The sequence below is a fragment of the Phoxinus phoxinus genome (assembly GCF_949152265.1).
Source record: "Phoxinus phoxinus genome assembly, chromosome: 5".
NCBI classification, from domain to species: domain Eukaryota; kingdom Metazoa; phylum Chordata; class Actinopteri; order Cypriniformes; family Leuciscidae; genus Phoxinus; species Phoxinus phoxinus.
The window spans coordinates 19424923-19445165 of NC_136880.1; the positions used below are offsets into that span (position 1 = coordinate 19424923).

At 40.2% G+C, this 20243-nt stretch overlaps 1 protein-coding gene across 4 annotated transcripts in view; it reads right to left on the reverse strand.

The window, feature by feature from the left end:
• The window catches only part of kmt2cb (lysine (K)-specific methyltransferase 2Cb), a 99696-nt gene that overhangs the window by 14632 nt on the left and 64821 nt on the right, over positions 1 to 20243 (reverse strand). For 2 of the 4 annotated variants that reach the window (XM_079614204.1, XM_079614203.1), the window contains exons 27-48: positions 19861 to 20038; positions 19100 to 19204; positions 18107 to 18154; positions 16938 to 17075; positions 16815 to 16847; positions 16598 to 16732; positions 16025 to 16169; positions 15643 to 15875; positions 15313 to 15386; positions 14499 to 14702; positions 11292 to 13154; positions 9789 to 10105; positions 8013 to 9685; positions 7063 to 7174; positions 6881 to 6947; positions 6564 to 6627; positions 6124 to 6356; positions 3466 to 5025; positions 3189 to 3380; positions 1606 to 1773; positions 1290 to 1431; positions 829 to 970 (exon numbers count right to left, since the gene is read on the reverse strand). In XM_079614204.1, coding sequence (XP_079470330.1) covers positions 829 to 970; positions 1290 to 1431; positions 1606 to 1773; positions 3189 to 3380; positions 3466 to 5025; positions 6124 to 6356; positions 6564 to 6627; positions 6881 to 6947; positions 7063 to 7174; positions 8013 to 9685; positions 9789 to 10105; positions 11292 to 13154; positions 14499 to 14702; positions 15313 to 15386; positions 15643 to 15875; positions 16025 to 16169; positions 16598 to 16732; positions 16815 to 16847; positions 16938 to 17075; positions 18107 to 18154; positions 19100 to 19204; positions 19861 to 20038 — 7826 coding nt within the window. The remainder of the gene's footprint in view (positions 1 to 828; positions 971 to 1289; positions 1432 to 1605; positions 1774 to 3188; positions 3381 to 3465; positions 5026 to 6123; positions 6357 to 6563; positions 6628 to 6880; positions 6948 to 7062; positions 7175 to 8012; positions 9686 to 9788; positions 10106 to 11291; positions 13155 to 14498; positions 14703 to 15312; positions 15387 to 15642; positions 15876 to 16024; positions 16170 to 16597; positions 16733 to 16814; positions 16848 to 16937; positions 17076 to 18106; positions 18155 to 19099; positions 19205 to 19860; positions 20039 to 20243) is intronic. The other 2 variants (XM_079614205.1, XM_079614206.1) reach the window with 1 other exon arrangement.

A 20243-nucleotide genomic window follows, 5' to 3' on the forward strand; every position in this document is an offset into this window, starting at 1 on the left:
CTCAGTGCTTGGACCACTTCTCTTCTCCATCTACATGATGTCACTAGCCGTTCAGAAACATGGCTTTTCCTATCACTGCTATGGTGATAACACTCAACTGTCCCTCTCATTGTGGAACCATGGAGTTGTGATTGATGATCAAGTTTCACAGACCACATTGCTAGAAATTTCTGGCCCTGCAGACTTGCCTTATACAACATTAGGAAGATCAGGCCCTTCCTATTGGAGTTTGCTACACAACTCCTTGTCCAAGCTCTTTTTCTATTCAGACTGGACTATTATAATGCTCTCTTGGCAGGCCTTCCAGCATACATTGTCAAACCTCTGCAACTGATTCAGAATGCTGCAGCAAGAGTGGTCTTTAACGAGCTGAAGAGAGCACATGTCACGCCTCTCTTCATCAGTTTTCACTGGTTGCCAATAGCCACTCACATCAAATTTAAGGCACTGACGTCTGCCTACAGAACGACCACTGGCTCTGCACCTCTATACCTAAACTCACTACTTCAGACCTATGTGCCCTCCAGAAGCTTACGTTCTGCAAGTGAACGGCACCTTGTGGTGCCATCCCAAAGAGGCACACAATCACTTTTACAGACCTTTACCTTGACTGTTCCAAGATGGTGGAATGACCTGCCTAACTCAACCCGAGCTGCTGAGTCCTTAGCCATTTTCAAGAAACTAAATAGTTTTCATTAATAATTGTCCCATTAATACAAACACTTTTTATTTATCTTCTATCTATTTTTTCTATTTGTTAAAAAAAACTTGCTACATGCATTGTGCTAGACTAACTGTAATCCCAGTTCTCGGTATCCGTGTACTGACCTGAGCTCTTCCTGGTTGTTATGAGGTGGGGTGGGAAGAGAGGCCGGCACATTCACAGTTTTGGGCCCCTGAGCCAGTGCTCGAGCCAGCAGCTCCTCCTCAGCCTTAAACTGCAGCGGTCGAGAAAGCAGCCCTTTGGTGACTGTTGAAACAAACCCCCCAGCGTCAGTAGTGTATTTTTATTAGCTCCCATTGTGCATTAGAAATATTATGTTTTGTGATCTAAATGTATCTTTGTTTTGGGCTATTACTATAAACTGCTATGTTTCTAAATGGCTGCGTTTTTTGGTAGACTCAATATTGACCAAAAACCGATAACCAGAAAATGTTTAATATGTGATTAATGCTAAAAAAGCATTGGCCAAACCTATTATCTCTAGTCAAGAGTAAACAGTTCATTGGCCTGTCCATATCTAGTCAAAATGATCACTATCAACATCAAATTCAAAGTTGCCACTCACCATCATGTCCAACAATGACACCACCTTTGCTGACAAGCTCTTCTGTTGTGGCAAAGCCATTGAGCAACTTCTGCCGTGCCACTGGAGGAGGTGTCGGGGGCAGGGAGGCAGGAGGGGTGGGCGGGTTGCTCAGGTTATTCTGCTGTAGAGAGATACAAATATGAGTGGCCATCTGCACATCTCTCATAAATTAAATCTAATAGGTGAAGTTTACTGCTGATATCACGAGACTTGATGCAAGTAATAAAAGTGATCGCTTGATGCTTCAGTAGCAAATGTACAGTCATGGAGTATTTTATTAGCTATTCTTAATTACCTTGTAAATCAGTTGGGAGTAATAGTCTGAGACACCGTCCAATGAGGCGCTTCCAAATGTGCCAGAGAGACGGCTCTCTCCATCCAGCTGTCCGCCCCCATAGGGCATGAAATGGGCAAAGTTCACCCCCACCAGAGGCTCCATTAGGGGCAAGAGGGAGAGCTGCTGCTGCAATGAAACAATGAGACAAAAAGAGCAACATATGGGAAATGGGAGATAAAGGTCATGTTCAAAAAAGCGTTAGAAGAGAGAAACCTGTGCTACTGTCCTATGTAAATGTAAAAATGTATGTCCTATGACTATGTCCTATGTAAATGTAAAAAAACCTGACAACTTCTTAAGTGATGAGCATTTATTATAATAAAAGATCAAATACACTTATATGTACTAAAATATTTTATCATTTATCAGTTTTTGTTAAATGTATAGTTAGATCAGACAAAATATGGGTGCTTCTTCAAGAGGACAGAAAACAATGTCAACAAGTGTGTCAAGTATGTGCTCATCAAGGCTGTATTTATTCAATCAAAAATACAGTAAAAACAGCAAATGTGAAAGTTTTCCGTTTCAACATATTTTCAATAAACATTGCTCAATAAACATTTCTGATTATTATCAATGTTGGAAACAGCTTAAAATTTTTGAGGAAATATATATATTTTCTTAACTCTTGATGAATATAAAGTTTAGGAGAACAGCATTTATTTGAAAAATAACTCTTTTAAAACAGTTTAAATGTTTTTACTGTCATTTCTAAATATCATGTGTCCTTTTTAAATAAAAGTACTGATTCCCGATTTTTTGTTGACCGAAATTTTTAACAATTGTCATATCTACAAAAATACACATGCAATGAACAAACAAATTCATTTTGATTGAGAAATCTTTATTTTCAAAAGCCAGGAGCAAAACTGCTGTAATGGCCATAGATTCCTCAATCATAGAGCTCATTGTCTACACCAGTGACTTTCTTTCATGTGATAAGCGTTCAAAATGTTTCACAGCACCATCTTCCTTTTGTCATGAGTTAATTTGGCACAGCCTCTCTGTAATCATGTCTGCAAACATGCTAGACTCATTTTCAAACTGCATGACACAATTGTTATTACCTACAGTACACATATAAATCAGACCACTGTGCATAACTAAAGAAATGTTTCAGCAATGAAACAAGTTTAAGTTACTGCAAAAAATAACTTTTTTAATTAGCATTTAGTCGTTTTTTCAGCAAGGGCGCATTAAATTGAACAAGTGACAGTAAAGACATTTCTAATGTTACAAAATACTTCAGTTTCAAAGAGATGATGTTCTTTTGAATTTACTATTCATCAAAGAAGCATATTAAAAAAGTCATGGTTTCCACAAAAAATATTAAGTAGCACAACTGTTTTCAACATTGATAAAAATAAGAAAGTTTCTTAATGGAATAATTTCTGAAGGATCACGTGACACTGAAGACAGGTAATGATGCTGATGGAAATTCAGCCATCACATTGCTAAAAATGCTAAATGATAACCAGTATAAAATTAGTCAAAAAAGTTGAAGTAAATACGACTCAACCAGACCGGATTTTGCATCTTACCTGTTTTAATTGGGTCATTACGGTCTCAGTCGAGGAATACAATGCTTGACTCTCATCCTCATCTTTCTTCCTCTTTTTACAGCGTGGGGCGGGTCTGTCTCCGCTCTTGGGTGCCCTCTTGTTCCTCTGTTTCTTCTTGTCCTCTGGAAGTAGTGGTCCAGGGAAATCAGGGTGGTTTGAATCCGAGAATGTCTGTGGGTAAGGGAAAAATAACACAGTCATGCGTTTACACGTTTCATGTTTTAAAAAGAAAAACTTAGCATCCTCAATCACTCACCCCAGTGCTATCCATGGAGCACTGTCGCAGAAATGCTTTGCTGTCCGTGGATCCCTCTTCCTCAGACCTCAGACTGTCTTCAGACCTCTGGTGAGGTGGAGTCCTCTTATTCTTTAGGAGGTGTTTGAGGAGTTCATTCCCAGCTTCTCCTTTCAAGCTGTTGGCTGGACTTTGATTCGGATGATGAAGCATCATTCCTTCCCTCTCTCCTTCTAACTTGACCATGCCTATTCCTATTTCCATTTCCATTCCCTTATGTCCATGACAGTCACTCGCCTCCACCTTCTCCAATTTGATGTTGGAGAGGATCCTGTCATGCATCTCCTGATGGCTCATGGTCATCTCTGGCCCTCCGCCACAGCTGCCTTCAGAGAGCTGGCGCTCCAGCTCAGAGTGCGGCTGGCTGCTCATGGAGCCTGGTGTAGACGATCCAGGTTGGGACATCTCGCAGAACTCATGGTCGCCGAAGACCATTGGGTTCCTTGTCGGTGTGGATGACGTATCTGACACGCAGGGTGTTAACGGGGCTGTCAGGTCAGAGTGAGGTGTAGAAGGAGCTCTCAGTGACTCACAATCATCATCTTTCTTCTTCTTGCGGTTCCTTTTCTTCTTACCCTTCTCCTCCGGGATGATGTTGGAGTACAGCTGGATAAGTGATGGACCGGGAACTGGAAAGTTTGGAGGCAAAGGCGTGGGTCCATCCATTGGAAATGGATGCCCTTGAGCTGCATTTTGAGGCATCATATTTGGCCCAGGGTATCTCTGAGGTCTAGCTTGTGCCTGGACAAAGTTAGGCCCATGGGGTGCTAGGTTCTCAGACACAAATCCCGGTCTCATTTCCTGAGGGAATGGACCGTTACCCATCATTGGTCTGGAAGGTCCTCCAATGAACCCTGGTTGCATGCCTTGTTGCTGTGGAAATGGTGGTCCTTGCATCTGCTGCTGCATTCTGGGCGGCTGCATGAAGTCCTGCGGTAGGTCCTGGTTGTAAAAAGGCATCTGGGACAGGGCCCTCATGGTACCATCTTGGCAGTTAGGAACCTGCTGTTGCTCCATGCAGTGTTTCACACGCTGCCTTTCCACCTCCTTCATGAGCTGAACTCTTTGCCTCTCCTGCTGCTCCCGTAGTCTCTCCCTGCGCTCACGCTCCTGGAAACTTTCGCTAAATGGGTTGGTATCATCGAAATTCACGTGAGGAGACTCACCACCTGCCTGCCCCTGACTGGGCCTAGCCACTGTTGGCTGTGGAGGCTGTGCCTGCACTACTTGAGCGGGCATTACTCCTGGCATTTGAGGTCCTCCACTAGGAACAGGTGCACCAGGGTGCCAGCCTGCAGTGTTGGACACATTAGCAGCGTCTGGTTGGCCAGGGTGAAGCTGAATGGGCATCATGGGACCCATCATAGGTTGGTTCATGGGGGGCCCAACTGGCATCATGCCAGCATGAGGCTGCATTGGTGGCATTCCAGGCATCACTGGGGGTTGCATGCCACCCTGTTGCTGCTGTTTAACTCTGTACTCCTCTATCAGCTCTGCATGCTCCTTCTGCTGCTTGCGAATCTAGAAAAAGCAGAGAAAAATCATTTTAAATTGGACTGAAACATTCATAACATGTACTTGTCCCATTCATTCCAAAATGTCCTTGAACTTACAAGAAAATGTCACCAAGTTTGAGGGAAATTTGAAAGAACTGGAAGATTTAAGAATATGTCCTTGCTTCAAGGATTCACCACAATATATCAGAAAGACAATGTATGATATAAAGTATTGTTGCTAGATAATGACATGACATCTGAACTAAAATAATGTTAACAACTGTATATTAGAAATAATACTACTACTCTTCATTAGACATTTATTGTTTGTGAAATTTATATTATTTCTTACATCAGAAAATGTTTTTTCATAGACTATTACTTTTTCAAATTGTAAAGACCATAGCTGAACCACAGATTAAAATTATTAAAAAAAAAATTGGAACATGTTCTGTCCTTGATTACTGCAAAAAAAAAAAATCTTACTTTATAAAAATTCTTTATTTGACTATTACAAAGGGAAATAGTCATTCAAATATTTAAGGATTCAAGGAATTTGTATTCACTTGTTAAAACATTTTGAAAAACTACTGAAGGGTGTGATGATTAAAGGCCTATTCACACCAAGGACGATAACTATAACTATAACTATAAAGTTTTAATAATCATTATAATTCTATGATAATAGGGAAGTCCACACAATCACTATAACAATATTGACACACGTTGGAATCACTTCCAAATTATAATTTTTTTTTCATCTGATGAACGATAAAAACATTGACATCTAATCAGAATCCACCTTTCTTTAAAAAGCTTGAACATTTAAATTGGCAGGTAAAACAGGCATTAGCTAGGATGCGAATATATTTATCATTATAGTTGTCTTCATAGATATTGTTCTTGTTGTGAAAGGGCCTTAAATCAAATGACAAAGTGAATAGTTCTCTGTCAAAGGAAATTCATGAAATGTATTTTAAATTTACTTTTCAATGCTTTTTGGGATTATCTTCTGAACTGAAAAGTGTTTTTGTTGTCGGAAAGAGAGGCCAGAGACACCTTCAAAACAAATCAGCTCATGAAGATAGAACCATGGATGATAGATATGGTGTGTGTGCTTTACCTGTTCCAGCTGTTTCTGCACAACCCCTTGCTGCTCGGTCACATGTTTCAGCTGCTCTGCGTCTTCTTCAGGAAACTCCCGTCCTGCTTTCTTGGCAGTTCTCTGCTTGGCTGACAGGGCCTTTTTTGACTTTCTGTGGGCCCCAATCTGCTCCTCCAAATATTTCTGCTGCATCTGAAGCAGCTGCTGGGTTTCCCTGAGCCAGTCCTCATACTGAACCTTCTGTGTGTCATCTTAATGGGGGAAAGGTTGGAATTATTCATTACTGGTTTAAAGAGTACATTTTCTGTGATTAAAGGTAAAATAACACTTAAATATGTTCAGTAAATGCTTAATCTGGAATTACATTACACATTATACATATTCAGAATGTTTGCTCTATAACTGGAAGATAAACACTATGGATTGTATAATGATACCAATAATTATTAAAAACTTACGGGCAAATCCTGTTCCAAAATTTGGGGGATTGGGTAGTGCCATTTGAGGAGCAAGTTTGCTATCCTAAATGTGAGATTTAAGACAAAATTACACAATCATCATGGACTTGATCTGCACACCTTCTACGCATTGATTAAGGAAGAAATGAGGAGAAATGCATTGAAACTACCGCTGAGAATATTACACTCTTCAAATTAGCCAAAATAAATAAAAATTAGCCAAAAGGAAAATCAAATTAGCCAAAATATTTAATAAGGAAACACAAAAGGGGTGGAGGATGTGTAGACCAGAGATTCTAATCTGCAAAGAGTCTTACCTGTCCAGCCAACTGCATTGGAGATACAACTTCATCAGGGCCAGGTAGCGCCTGCCCTGTCTGGACACTAATTGGGATTTTGTGAAAAGAGGAATAATGGATGAGCCATTAGTGCACATGCACATACACACTAAAATAAATCTAATAATATTTCAGCTAAACAAACAAGACTATTAACTCACTTGTTCACGACCATTGAAGTCATTCCCATGTTGTTCTGAACCATCATTTTATTGATTCCTTTCAATGCAACCATCTTTGCCTTCATTATGGGGTCAGTGATAGCATCGAAATCTGAATAAATCATTGAAAAAAGTATGCACATTTATGTCAATTATAGTCACATGTATATACCGGTAGCCAAAATATGTTTATTACAAAATATAAAGTACAAATATATAGATTATTTAGCTTGTGATAAAAACATACAGAATGCATGTTCAATTATTTTGGGTTAAATAGAAGTTAAACTCTATTGACTGACTAGAATTTTAGACCTCAGTTTGTAAAAACAGGCAAAAAAATGTTACAATCAAATCAAAGTTTATGGGGCAATCCCATAGACTTTAATTATGAGTGCATTTCTGTGAATAAGCTTGTTTAAAAAAAAAAAAAAAAAAATTTTTTTTTTATAAAACTGAGTTCAAATTATTTTCTGTGGAAATGCACAACAGGATGCTGCCGGGATATTCCTTTAATTACATAACTTAGTTTTGTTTTCTTTAAGAAATGTGATTTTATAAGGTTTATGATGTAAATCACAAAAATGCATTTCACAGTAAACATCAGGTCTAGAAATTTGTGCTGGAATAACACTGTACTTTGTGTTATTTTAGTTTTATATAAGTAATGACATGAAACATGCTATTTACTCAAATGCCATTTACTCAAAATGACAAATGTAATTACCAACAGACCGCATTTCCAGCCAAGAAGCAGTGCAAAACTGAATTTAACAGTTTGTAAGCAAGTAGTTCTATGTGTACACCGAAATGTTCAAATGTTGTACATTGAGTTTCTTATCTTTTCAGTTTTTGACCAGCTGTTTACTACATGTAAAACAGAGAAAGGCCTAATCTTGAGGCATCAAGGAAGAACAAAAGTACATCGTTTTATATGATCTAAACCTTACCTATGTTGGGGAAGAATGAGTCACTGGAACGTTGTCTTATCATCGCTTGCATTTGCTTCTGCTGTTGTTGCTCCTGTCTTTCCTGATCCAGGAGATCTTGGAGAAGAAGTGGCTGCTCCTCCAGAAGCAGTGGTCTGTTCAGAAGACCTTGTTGTGACAACATTGCCTGTTGTGCAAGAATACTGTGTTGTTCCCCTGAGAGTACATCATCTTTTTGATCCATACCGAAAATATGGCTTTGTTGCTGTTCCTGAATGGAGCCTGGGACTTCTAATTCACTTTCATCATGAGAAGACACCAACGATTGGCCAATACTGAGGCCAGAATCCATCCCCTGCACTGAGAAGTTTCCTTGCCCCAGCATAGAACTACTGAGTGACATTGTAGCTTCCTGATTTGGAGGGTTGCTTTGTGCCGTTGACTGACCACAGTGTTCCTGCTTTAGTGATTCACCTTCTGGTTGTACATTGACCAGCATACTTGAAAGCACCGGAGTAGCATCAGGGTGAATTCCAGTTTTTGAAACCTGCAAACTGCCATCAATATCACTTTCAAAGCCCGCTTGATTAATGGCAGCACTGTCATTTATCTGATTCTTACCAGAAGTGTTTTGGGACAAGCAATCTTTAATTCCATTTTTGCTATCCTCTGTTTTCAGAGAAACCAACACCTGATCCTGAGAAACGTCTTTACTGATGTGACCTTGAGACTGGGCAGTTTTGTCCACCACTTCGCCACTTGTAGAACATGATGATGAGGATGCGTCATCAAAACTTTCAGTCTTTTTCTCAGCTTTGGCATTTTGGGCATCAGACATATCAGGGTGGTCTTCCATAGGATCACTGAGATCCAGGTCCTCACTAAGATCTAAATCAGCATCAGCATAAGCAATAATATCAAATTTACCCGATGTTAAGAAGTCATCTAGATGCAGGTCATTTGTTTCAAGATCCAAGTCCTTTCCATCGTCTGGGTCAAGATTTAGGTTATCTAAATCGGCATCAACAAGGTCCTTCACCTCAACATCTTCAAGGTCCTTCACAGCAGATTCATCAGTATCAATTTTCTCCTCGGGTACTTCATTTGAGGATAAAGGGACCTCATCATTTTGTACAGCAGATGTAGCAATATTTGAGTGTAAGGGAGCACTGAGAGTCTCATTGGAAGCAGGTTGGCTGATAGACCTTGTCAGGGGGATTTGTGGATGTCCAGCTCTCAGCTGAATATTGGCCTGCTGTAAATTCCCCAAGCTCAGAGATGCCTGCATCTGTGTAACAGCTACCTGAGACTGATTCATTGTTGTGTTCATTGTCTTTGGAACCTGATTGAAGGGGAATCCCATTTCTTGGCCCACCAAGAAACTTGGGGGTCGTTGGTGTGAGGGCGATTCCATTCGATTTCCCTGCATAACAGGTGATCCAAAGGGAAGCCGCAGTCTGTTATCTGGTGCTCTGTGTCTCAGTTCTATGAAAGCCCCCATAATGTTATGCTGTTGCATGTGCATGCCACGAGGCGGCAAATGTGAGGTTACTAAAGGGCTGCCACCTATTGATTTTCCCAAGTCCATAGACATGGATCTTCTCATCTGTGGATGAGCTTCAATTATTGAGTCCTGCATCTGATGAGGTCTTGGAGCTCCCATAGGACCTTGGACACTAGAAGTGAGGGGCATCCTAAAATCAACAAAAGAAGATTACCATTTTTGCATTTTTAAGAAATGTAGTCCCTTCATTAATGCAAAGTGCTTCAAGTTTGATAGTATGCAAATTCACCCACCTTGGCCCAAGCTGCCTTAAATTTGAGTCGACTTCCCCAGGAAACTGTGGTCTAGGAAAGTGGCCTTCAGGGAAATGCCCCTGCTGATCCCCTGGGTATGGGCCATGAAATCTCTGAGGGGCTCTTACAGCTCCTGGACCAGGATATGGGGGTGGTGGGCGATTAAAAATTTCATTCTGTTGGCCTGTAGACTCCTGACTCCAGTGTTGAGGGGTTCCTGGAGGCATGGACAGTGGATGATCCTGTACACCCTTGTCTTGACGTATGGCACTTTTCTGCTGCTGCTGTTTGAGGATTAGCTCTCGAATACGCTGACGCTGTGAACAAATGAATGGTATGTGTTAATTGGTGTTGTACAGATTATACATTGTAACTGATATAATGCACCTCATCAGAAATAAAACCATCTTAAATAGAGTAGCAATTAGGGCTGCACAATTAATCGAATTTTTATCACGATCACGATTTTGGCTTCCCACGATCAAATTCACGTGATCGTGCGATATTTAAAATGCGTCATTCTGTTTATAGAACGCTCCATGTTAAATTTATTTTTTTTTTTTTTTCAAAGCCAATCTAGCGCTGACTCCATGAGCCAATAATCAGAGTTGTTCCATGCACCGCGCAGCTTAGTTTCCAGATGTAGAAACTAGAATGTTTTGCCGGACTGGACAAAAGCGAAGCGAACTGGGCGAGAGAGACCGAGTGGGTCTGAGCGCGAGCAATTGTGCGCGAGACCACGTGTGTCTGCTCGCGAGCAATAGTGCACTAGAGAGACCATGTGTGTCTGCGCGCGAGCAATAGTGCACTAGAGAGACCGCATGTGTCTGCGCGCGAGCGATAGTGCGTGAGAGACTTCAAATAACAAGAGACTTTTAAAATAACAATGACTCTGAATTTGATTCACCGACATCGGGATCCCGCTTACATGGCTACCTACCAAATAAATCAATAATTTGACAAAATATTGATTTAAAAAGGAGATTATTGATTTAAAACGATTGTATTGCTTCTGTTGAAGAACACCGTGTCCATGGCAACGCTGTGTTATACTTAGCAGTGGTGTGTTAACAAGAAATAACTACAGATCGCATTCTACATTAGAATTTAACCAAGCCATGTAATAATAGGTAATAATAATTATAACAGAAGATAATATCTCTAGTCCATCCTAATATTAATTATAAATACAATGTATATAAAACATAAATACAATATAAAATAATAATAAGTTATTTATTTTTATTTATTCTTTAAGGAGATGCACTGAATTTTGGTGAATAAGAGGACCTATTTTATTTTGATGCACATATTTGTACATTAGCAGGAAATGTAGCACAATATGGATGTGAAAGCAGTTATATGTGACAATAAAATTTGTTTTGGTTCAAATCAACAAATAATCGTGATAATTAATCGTGATCTCAATATTGATCAAAATAATCGTGATTATCATTTTGGCCATAATCGTGCAGCCCTAGTAGCAATAAAATAAAACAACACCTGTCTGAGTCTTTCCTCAGCTTCAGCAAGTGGTACTGTTTGAACTCCGGTGCTGGGCTGCCCCATGGTGTGGGAACTCATACTCTGTACTAATCCTTGTTGCTCCTTATTTTCTCCACACTGAGAATGTGGAATTATGACAGCCTGCTCAAAGGGGTCATGGATGGGAGTCTGATTAGGTTGACTGGATAGCTGCTGAGATCTGGTATCATCTGTCATACCTAGATGTTTGAGGGTCTGAGGTCCATGTTTTGTTGGACTGGCAAATGTGTCTTGCATCTGCACTTGAGGAGGGGAGAATGGATCTTGATTGGACATGGGCCCAGGTCCCAATCCCTGTCCGAAACCTCCAGGGTGAGATGTTTGTGTTAGATGTGCACATGAATCGTTAGGTAATAGCTGGGACCTTCCCATTGACTGTGCATGATGATCGGGCCCTACCAAGCGTGGCAGTACAGGAGATTGACTAAAAGGATCAGCAGTCCTTTGGTGACTTGGAGACTTGGGGAACCGGTCTGCCATTCCTGAGCGTGGGGTCCCAGGGGGTTGTGCGTAAGGGTCCATTGACATAGGGGACATTATGGGGTTTAGTGTCTGCTGCTGAGAGGGCTGATTCATCATGACTGGATGGCGAGATGCAGGCTGCTGAGTGTAGGGTTCAGGGTCATGTGGTCTAGGTGTGCCTGGCATTCTGGCGTAGGGATTAGAAAATGGAGATTGGGCAAAAGGGTCATTCGAAGGTCTTGGTGTAACAGGTTGTTGTCCATAGGGATCACACTGAGAATAGTCTGGCCGAGGAGTAGAGGGTGCTCGAGCATATGGATTACAGGAAGGCTGGCGTGCAATTGGTCCAGACTGAGGAAATGGGAGGGTTTGGGGCTGCCGTGAAACCCTCTGATTTGCATAGCCGTCACTTACTGCAGGACGTGGAGTGAGCGGAGGCTGTGCATAAGGATCATTATGTTGATTCTGAGAGAATCCCTCAGAGGAACGAGGGGGCATCATTGATCTTTCAAAAGGATCCCCACTTACTCTCCGTGCATGCATACCTGCAAATTGTTCCTGAGCCTGAGGAGGTGGCATAGGGGTTTTAAAGACCTGGACGGACCCCGATTCATTGCTGCCTGGGATAGGAGTGAGTAAAGGACGAGCATAAGGGTCTGAGAGTATCATCCTGCCTTGAGGCATCCTCTGGTAGGCTTCCTTTCTCACAGACATCCTAGAGAAAGGATCATGGCCTGGGGAGCCAACAAGATGTCTTCCTTCCAAAGTTTGATTTGCTCTAGGAGGGCACATAGGCTTGAGAAAAGGATCTGTAGGTCCTGCTGGCCTTGGAGTGTCTGGGGGCTTGGCATAGGGATCATTACATATGGCTGTTGGAGACCCAATTGGCTCCGAAAGACCCCTGGGAGATTTCCCTGATTCCGAGTTACGGCGTGGAGTTCCCTGCCCAGTTGGTGGTGGTCTGGGTGTGCCTACCATTTTGGTGTAGGGATCCCAGGGTGAGGATGGTCTAGAGCCAGAGGAGCTTGGGGAGAACATCTGAGGGGATTGAGGCTGAGATCCCGAAGATGGGGGTGGAGGATGAGGGCGCAAAAATACATCATCAGGGGAACATGATGTAGGCGTGCCTGGCAGCTGTGACTTTGAAACCCCATTCTTTGAACTGAGCTGCTTGGGAGACATGTTCTCATTGTTAGAATGCACAGAGACAGGACTCTTCTGGCCACTGGAAGAGTCTTCCTCAGATTTGCCTATTGATGGGAGTTGTTGCTGCTGCTGTTGAAGTTGTTCATTCTTCACCTGCTCCAGTTTCTGTGTAGCTTCAATCTTAGCTTGCTGCTTACTTTTCTGTCTCATTTGCTGCAACAATAAGCGAAAATATATATATTCTAATGATTAAATAGTAAGAAAATGTACAATTTATGATTCATTTAAAATACACAATGCAGCACAGTAATAATACAAATCATGGAATAGTAATTAGTGAGAATTAATAAAGTATTTTAGAGTTAATACTTTTTTATTTTAGAGTTCAAAACAACTATCTTTGTTTTCAATTTTGGCTTTCAACGATTATGAAAACAAGATATTCGAGGTAAAATGATTATTGTGCCGCTGCCACATTCTGACCAGCGCACTATCCTTTCCTTCACAGCTGTGCGCTTTCGTTCCTCCCTAAGCCAAACTTCTTCAAATCATTCAAATTAGCCGAATAAGTGAGTGTTGTAATATGCAGTCTACTGTTGCTAAACTGCGGGACATATTTTAATGCATATAATGTGTACAGTGAAGACTATGCAGAGTTATTTTACATTTGATTATTCAATTTCTGTTGTAGGCTATTACTTATCCAAATATCTTCATGAAAAACTTAAAAGCACTGTTTATTTAATTTGTATTTTTGTTAGGTTGTTTTTATTTGAACAATGCAATTTTGTTTATAACTAGTTTTCTTATTGTATTACTGACAGTTTACTTGTCTGTTGTAACTGTTTTGAGGGCCTTTTACTTATAGCTACATTAGTTAACCTACTATTAGGTTTTGCTGAAGTAGCCTATCGAAAACTGAGAAATTTTACTAATTTACTAAAATTACTCATATCATGAAATAACCATTGATCATATCTCCCACCAATAATTGTGTTTAAATAACCATCATTTCAATATTGACCATAATATTTGTGATTATGATTTTTGCCCCATAATCGAGCAGCCTATATTTTTTATGTCATTTGATCAGTTTATTTATTTCTAGGCAAAAGAGAACATGGATGTAATTCATTTGAAGTTCTGAGGAGATCTTGAGATGTGTGAAATTATGCTTGTAGAACATTTTCATATTCTTTTCTGCCCTCTGAAATAAATGCTTTAGTAGAGTTTAATTTGAAGGTCGCTTCTGCAAACATTTCAACAACATTAAAAACTGTAGCTCAAAATGCAGCTGAAAAATGTGTAGCAAAACAGTTTAAAATATACATAATATATTATTTTGTGGTCCACAAAAGGGACAGGTATACAGATTTGGAACAACATGAGGGTGAGTAAATTAAATTTTTTATTTTTGGGTAAACTATTCCTTTAATTTTACCATGACAAACCCAATTTCAGGACATCAGGGTCCAGTGGTATGTTTAGTTTGTTGAGCTAACAGTTTACAAACTGTCCTTTAGCCATTTTCCAAACACATACCTATATAAGACTTACCTGTCTAAACTTCCATTCTTGTTCATGTTCTGATTCCTTGTGCTTCAGTGGATCTTTGAACAGTAACTCTGGGTCCAGTGGTGGAATAGCAGGATCAAACTCTTCTAAAGGCTGCTGGGGCTGGGCCGGCTGCCGCTTAATGGTCTCGTTGGACATTTGGACCTTGTTAATGCGTAGGGCTGCCCTGTTATCTCTGGCCTTTTGCTGTGAATGGTAGAGTAGTCGTGCAGGTTGGATATCAAAGAAAGACCATTGAAATTCAATGGTTGCATACATTTGCTAAAATTACATGGTTTTAAGACTAATTTGTCTAAAAGCTTTTTTATTATTATTTTAAGTCGGCCTAGACTACTTCATGTCAAGGTAATGTTCCCTTTAATCATATCTTTTTTTTTTTTTTTTATCTCCCAGACTGTAATGAGCTCCTTGAGCCCAATTTATTCTTTTGACTTTGAGCAACACTTAAGTGTCCCTATACCCTGCAGAAATAAATTCCATGCTGGTTTATGCTGTTTAGTGGTGGTCTGATGCTGCTCAAGCGGGTAGACCATCATAGCCATGTTTTTAACCAGCTAAATTTATCAGGTGAAGCTAGTCGACAAGCCAGCACACCAGCTTCCCAAAACATAAAAACAATATATGCAGCTCTTTTCTGTAATTGATCCAAAAATTTCTATCTACATTTTGTAGGCCCTTAATAGCCGAAGAGAGAGTTATTTTACAGTGCTGCTGAACTATAAAGTACTTTTTGTCATAGCATAATAATGTGATGATGATGTCCTCGTTGTATTACAGCTGATACTGTGCAACTTACCACATATGGAGCCCGGTCCTGTGAACTTGCTTTTCTCCACAGTTTTGCGATTTGTTTTACTCGTGTTGACCAGTCTGTAAGGTTATAACATAAAACATTTAATTATCTATTAGAAGAACAACAATGAGAGACATTAAGAAGAGATTGTGTCATTTAAGGTCAACATGTAAATCAAAATAGATCTTATTTACTTTAATATATAATATGTCAGATTACATATTAAATATAGTAAAATGGGCTGCTAATGGAAATTCAAGTTTATTGAAACATAGTATTTCATTGATTTTCAAAGCTGCATTTGACCGATCACTTTAAATTCTCTTCGCAGACCTGGATATTCCTCCTTGAGGTTTGGGAAGTTGACATTAGTGTACAGGACGGGTGCAACTGTGGCAAGTTCTCCGAGCATTTCCTCTTTCTCCCACTTCAGAGTGCTTTTCTGTGCAGTGGACATGGAGTCTCCCTCCACCTCCGAGGCAGCGGCTGGAGCAGATGCAGAAGATGACCCTGTGGCGGACCACGGACCAGCAGTCTCCTGCGCTATCAGATTGAACTTCCTGTCCCTTCACAGTGGATATAATAACAGTCATCTAAAATACAGATTTGATCTAACTAGGCCACAATATATTTACCTACTGAACAAGAATATGTTACTGCAATTTAGATATGTGTGGGTGTGCATTTGTCTGAAACAAATATACTCATAACTGACCTAAGATTGTCTGAGAAAGGCATGCGCTGCATTGAGGGGATATTTCGAGCCATATCAGGCCCTGTTCCAGGACCAATCGAGGACTGTGAAAACTCCTGTTTGGGTTCCATCAAACCATTCATCACTGGCATTCGTGAAGACATTCCTGTACAAAAACATATCAATACAACTGACCAACAGTCCATAAAACAATGCCTGGCCTTCAAGATTTATCACAACGTAATGTGTCAGTTTGGTTCACCTGAGTTTTTACAGTAAAAGTTTTTACAGTAATGCACTTGAGGGATTATACAAAATGCCACAGATACCATTCAACTTAGTTGGTACAAAACCCAGAGTATTCTGGTAAAGGTGAAATTTTTCCAATCCCCAATGAATTACAAAAACACATTTTTTTTCATACTCTTTTAGAAGTCAACTTATGATCACATTTATAGTTGCCTGTGCAAATTCAAATCAACATGGGAATGTTTTAACATGGAAAAGATGACCTTTAAATTACATGGACAAGCATTACTGTCAGTCTCAACCACATCACTCAAGCATAACATTGATTATTTTCCTACAACAAACCTGAGTTTGGTTGGGAGGGATGTAAACCATGCAGGGTTTGAGCTCCCTGGATCTGTTGATGCATCTGAGGAGGTTGGCTGGTGCTGGGACTCAGGACAGCTGAGAAGAGATCCTCCACATCCTTCCCACCAAGCTCTGCAAGGAAACAGGTCTGTTATTAACAACACAATGAATGAACATGCTCTCTGGCAGTTTGTGCTTTGAGTATATAACCTACCTGGTATTTTGTAGAGTCTGCGGAGTATTGATTCTGTATGGCAGAAAGATTCAGCGTTTACATTTAGATGTGTCAGGAACAAATATTACTATTCAACAATGCATACATTAATAATATACAGACCATCAGTGACCATCTTGTCCAGTTCAGGGCTTAGGATGCCATCCAGTGGCTCCTCGGGCACCTGACGTGGGTAAGTTCGGCCTAGATGAGTTTGAGATGAGGCGGATGCATCTTCTGTTAAAGGAGCAACGTCCAGACCTAGACAAACACATATAAAGAAAAGCACACAAATATTGTCACGCTCATCTCAACAAACAAAAAATTCCACTGGACCCTGATGTCCTGAAATTGGGTTTGTCATGTTGGATCTTCAAAAATTGAAGGAATAGTTTACCCCAAAATAAAAATGTTCATTTACTCACCCTCATGTTGTATTCTTTTCTTCCATTTAACTAAAGTCAATGGGGTCCAATGTTATTTTGGACCCCATTGACTTTCATTTTACAGACAAAAACAATTTAAGCATTCTTCAATATATTTTGTGTTCTCTTCTCTATAAGTTATACAGGTTTGGAATGACAATAAATGAGGGTGAGGACAGAACTTTTTTGGTAAACTATCCCTCTAACACTGAACTAAAACTAATAAGCAAAAACTGGACAGGAGCAGGTTGTGGATCTTGTTATCTGCCGTCATATCTGCCATGGACAAAACTGAATAAACAACTTGGTGCTGCAAATAGTTCAACTAGAAATATAACGGTGGGCTCTGAGGGAGGTCAGGCCGCCTCGTCCTCCAAGGCTGTTTTTACAGCAGGGATGATAGCTCAACATCATAGCTCAACATCTTTCACAAATTACTGGGTTGGTTCCTTTTCATCAAACCAAGGACTCGGTGGATCTCAGAGGAACAGAGCACCTATTCTTCACTTATACATTCAGAAAGAGGCCCTGACTGTTGTTCACGGGAGGAAGGCCATTCATCAGTGCCTTCGGTTTTCTGAAATGCCGGTCTATAACATCTCAGTTCTGTGCGGGTATAAGAGAAGCTGTCCTTGACCACATTCTGTTAATCTAGCACTGGATTGCTGCTGTGCATTATGGGAAGTTTTACTTAGTGAAACTAAATAGACTGCAGACGCATAATGGTTGGATTCGGGTGCAGTAAACATGGCGAGTGATGTCACCAATCAAACAGTAACAGAAATGTGCCAATAAAAGCCAAGCAAAAGGGTGCGAGAGGATAGAAGAAAAAGAAAATAATCAAAAAACATGATCATGAGCTCTTACCAAATGGTGAAGGAGAGTACTCAAGTTGGAAAGGGCAAAAATCAAGACCTACAAAGACCCAAACCAAACACAATGAGGGATCAGCACAGTGAAGAGAAAACCAAAGATTCTGCAGATGATTCATACACAATGTAAATTAAAATGAGCTAAGAATGAAATATGGAAATGTCGAGGAAATTAACAAAATGAAAAGACAATCTCTAATAAGTTATTCAATATTTAGATAAACATTTGATTATATATTTCAAACAAAGTATATTTTGTGATATGAACATCTGACTGTACACTAAGACATTAGAGGTGTATTATCACACAAATAATATATATTCTATATTTCTCAAACCGCACTAAACTCACGGGAAATACGTACAAAAATTGCAAATGTGCAATCATGGAATAAAACTATTTTACACACACTTTATGGACAAAATCCTACACGTTTACAGTTGTTTTTGCCGCTGACCTGTTCGCATGAACATTTCTATGAATGACAGTGTTTACCTTGTTTATAATAATAAGGTTCCACCATACAATGCAAATGACTTTTGTTAAACGCCCCATTTGGGTTCGATTTATAAATAAATTAAACGCAAGTATTTCTCCATTTACCGAGAAATGCACACTGCGCTTTATTGCATGCGTGTGAGAAAGGGAGATGTTGATAAATTACACAGAACAAATTAAAAGACTTTTAAAAATAATTCACGCTGCTAAATAGATTGCCTGTGCCAACGTGCTACGTTTGACAACCCCAAAAAACGTAACTTTTGTATGAACATTCATTATTTATCTCTGTCATCTAAGCACATGCCTTTATATCACAGGGTTTTTAAGATTACGAGAACATTATGAAGTTCCCCATTTCAAAGCAGATTCCCAGACGCTGACAATATTAGAGTTAGAGAGCTGGACCCCATTGAAGGGGCTCATCAGACCAGCAAACACGTGCTGTCATTTCTTCTCATATGTTTAGAGACAGTCATAATGGCCTACCGGGCTCCTCTGTTTGCTTTCCAATGTTATCAGAAAACATTCCCAGCAGCTCAGTGTCTGATTTCAGCTCTTCGGAGAGGTCCACTAGAGGCTCCACAGAGTTTTCTGTGGATGCGGATAAAGCAGGAAAGTAATTATAAGGGACTGATGTTTGCAGTCACGTGTGTGGTGCGAAGCGCACGACGAAGGAGATTCAGAGAAATGAACAGTCTTTAATAATAAATCCAGGGAGAACACAACTACGTTAAAACCATAGACTATACCGGACAAAGAACTAAGGAAACTACGGGCTTAAATACCAAGGGAGAGTTAATTTACAGGAAAAGAAACTGAGGATTAACCAGAAACTAATGACCAAGGAACGCAGGGCAAAACAGGAACAGGGAAAACGAAACCAAATTACGATTAATCGAAACAGACAAAGACATAACCCTGACTTTTGTACTCTAGGAAAGTGGTCTAAATTGTTTAGACAAATGTAACGTCAACATGAAATTGCACTCTCAACCCGTTTTAATTGTGGAGTGAATCCGCCGGCACCCATACCAGCAATGTGTGTAAAGAAAGAAAATGGGGTCTATTTAAATGTCCTATTGACTTCAAGGGAACATATATTTATAAATATAGTAAATATAGTTTGAATGTCAAATGGAAAAAAGACACAAACAGAAAGAGACGAAAAGGATGCAACAGGCCGCGCGTGTGTGTGTGTGTGTGTGTGTGTGTGTGTGTGATTGCACCAGTAGCTGTGAGAAACGTACGTGCTGCTACTGCTCTACTGGGCAGCGGTGCCGCTGACGCACTGAGTGATGCGTTTGACAATGGCTTCATCTGATTGGCCGTGAGCTGTTTCCTGTCTCGGTCATCTTCTAGCAGCCGTGTGGTTTCCTGTCTGCTCTGTTTGCTCTTGTCCAGCAGGTCTTTCCCAAAAAAGGCCTCCTGTAAGAGAAGAGATAGGAGTGAGAGTACTTCAGTATAAAATGTGCAAAGTGACTGATTTGTCCAAAAAAAAAACAAGCAATAACTGTTCAGACTACTGGTCAACCATTATGGGTTTTTTTAATGTTGAATGCTGATGCCAATATCTAGAGAGCATCTCATGGCCCATAAAATGCAGATACTATATATATATATGGGGGAGTCA